Source organism: Halyomorpha halys, unplaced genomic scaffold (assembly GCF_000696795.3).
Source record: "Halyomorpha halys isolate HHAL.00 unplaced genomic scaffold, Hhal_1.1 Scaffold147.1, whole genome shotgun sequence".
Lineage (NCBI taxonomy): Eukaryota > Metazoa > Arthropoda > Insecta > Hemiptera > Pentatomidae > Halyomorpha > Halyomorpha halys.
The window spans coordinates 1076138-1078939 of NW_027116131.1; the positions used below are offsets into that span (position 1 = coordinate 1076138).

Below are 2802 nucleotides of genomic sequence, written 5' to 3' on the forward strand. Positions count from 1 at the left end.
TAGTTATATCCATGTAGTCTCATACTCTTGATTTTCTTGTAACTCCTACATTTTGGCCATTCCGGCCATTCGAGGATATATCAACTTATTTGCAACATAACATATATTGTTCCTTTGTCAAAATTCATCAATAGTTAATACCCTATTACTATCACAATTTCACTTATTATAATTATTCAGTTTACAAAGCCTATAGTATAAAGTGATTGACATTGTAAACGGAATAATTATAATAAGTAAAATTGTGATAATGATAGGTTATTGACTATTGATAAAATTTGGCAAAGGCATAATAGGCTGCAGCAGTTTGAAAATCAATGTCAGCTTTGGTATTGTAAATACGTTTATAGATGCTTGAAAATAGCCAAAACGTAGGAGCTGTAAGAAAATAAAGAATGTGATACTATATGGATATTTTTATTATAGGTGCTCGCTGCAATTAGCCATGGGAGCTGATAAAAAAATACAATAGCTTTCAAAACTGCATTTGTTTTATAATCTACAATTATAATTCTACATCTGCCAATACATACAAACACGGTGTATACTTTTTTGAAACGTATAATAAGAAAAAAATACATTCATGAAACTAATAACTTTAAGTCATTGAAATGCCAAAACCAAATATTCGCCTCAAGTAAAGTAGTGTATGAAACAAACAAAAATAAAATTATTTTTAACTAAAAAAAATTATTTGCCCTGCTTATCTACATGATTTTTTTGTTTGATTTTTTTACTTTTGAGTGACCCAACCTATTGTTTTCTTATTTTTAGTTAAAGAAAAAAAATATATCTGTCGAGTAGATAAGTTAAGCTTCATCATTTCTACGGTGTACTCAGGAACATAATTCCCTATGCTCGAAGGTTCTAGGAACCATGTTCGAAATATGCATCTCAAGAAAATTTTCTTTTTAAGATTTGATTTACTGATTAAGTTGATAAGATTTCATTAGTTTGATTACATTAATACTCTACTATATTCATTATAAACCCAACTTCTCTCCAAATTTGGATTAAATCGAATGAGCCGTTAATGAATTATAAGTTTAGAAAGGAACATACGTTTTCCCAGTTATAAGTGTAGGTAGGGAACGGAATCTAACAAAATCATTATAGGATCAACAACGTACCAGCTCGCACAACCAACACAAAATTGACGATGATAGACACGGAACCAAACTTCTTCTCTGATGTTTAAAATGTAAAATTCGAATGAAAATTTTCATTCCGAGGTCATAATTTGTCCATGAGTAAAAGCTTCCCTACCACGTGGCGTAGCGTACGGGGCGCCCTTAGAGTCACTTTTATAAGGCGCCAAAATTTCACAATAAATATTAATATCTTATAAAAATTTGAACCATTCTATTTCATGAATTTTTTTATTTGTATTCTAAACAATACACAATAGAGAGTGCGGGTAGCCGTTACAAAGGAAGTTGCTTCAACCTTTCGCTTTGAACAGCCCTGATGAAACCCAGCAAAGTGGGGCGAAACGTCGGACATTAAAATAGTTCTTTTTTCTTTTTTTGACTGCAACCCTGACCATCTTATTATATTTAAATTTTTATGGTCAACTATATATACATATATATACCAAGGGTTATCATTTATTTAAAAGACACGCTGTACAAAGAATAAAAATGAATAAAACTCATGGCATTTACTTTTTCACTCTTTATTTTCAAGAAATTGTCTTAAAAATGTATTGAAAACATGTTTATATGCTTACGGTGGTATTATAGAAAATAAATAAAATTAAAGTTTCTACCAAATCTTACTAATTTGGGAATATTTTTTAAAGGTAATCCAAAAGAAAAAGGAAACAGCAAAGAATGGGATCACCAAGAAAGCCTCTGAAGAAATTGAAGGTAATACAGCAATATCTCTACAAGACTGTTTAAAAAATAACAATTATAATAATAAGTATAGGTTCATTCCAATTACCACTTTTGACTCAAAAAACTGGTAAGAGCATAGCATGATTTTTCCATTCTAAAATTCCCATGTGACAGCCAGTTTGTTGACAAGCAAAAGTGGTTGTTCGAACAAGCCAAAAATAACTCCGGATCCAGCCAGAAGAAGGTGAAAAAAAATATTTTCTTGAAACCTTGTTTCTATTACATATAAATAGAACTGGTGCTTTTATTATTATTTCTTCTATTGGAAAATAAATTCTATTTCCAAATTTAAGTTATTCAAAATATATTTATTTAGATTTACATTTCCAATTAGGTGTATGGAATTCACCTAATACACAAGTGTACCCCTTCAGAAAATTTGCTGAATAAAATAAAGCAAAACAAATAAATGACATTTTTTCCCCATAGGAGTGAAGAAGAGGACTGCATTCTTAGAGCTGTTACTGAAGATGTTACAGGAAAACCATCCTGCATTTCAATCAGAACAAGATGTCAAAGACGAAGTAACAACATTTATGTTTGAAGTAAGTGATATTTATTATATTGAATTTTATAAAAAAAAATTATAAATTTTATTTAGATTTATTGATTATCTGAGTTTGTTACATAAAGGAAGTTGAGTCTACAAATATAGTCTTGAGACAAACAAGATTAAACATTTTGTACTTTTTATAGGTTTTTTTTAAGTTTATTAAGTACCTTAGACTGTAGTAAACAACTGGTACAGCAGTGTAAGGCACTAGATAGACTTTAAAAAAGACCGAATTTTTCAACTAATTTTTCCTAAAACTGTTTTAATAAAAAAAGAACACTTTATACTGCAAACAAAGATATAATAGGAAGCTTAGAATAAGATTGCAATTAAATCTGTTAAAATTATTTA

General features: G+C 29.3%; 1 protein-coding gene across 1 annotated transcript in view; it reads left to right on the forward strand.

Annotated features, from left to right (window-relative positions):
• The window catches only part of LOC106678588 (cytochrome P450 4C1), a gene marked incomplete at its 5' end in the record, with an annotated part of 17963 nt that overhangs the window by 11615 nt on the left and 3546 nt on the right, over nt 1–2802 (forward strand). The window contains 2 exon segments of the mRNA XM_014417173.3: nt 1802–1868; nt 2328–2443. Coding sequence (XP_014272659.1) covers nt 1802–1868; nt 2328–2443 — 183 coding nt within the window.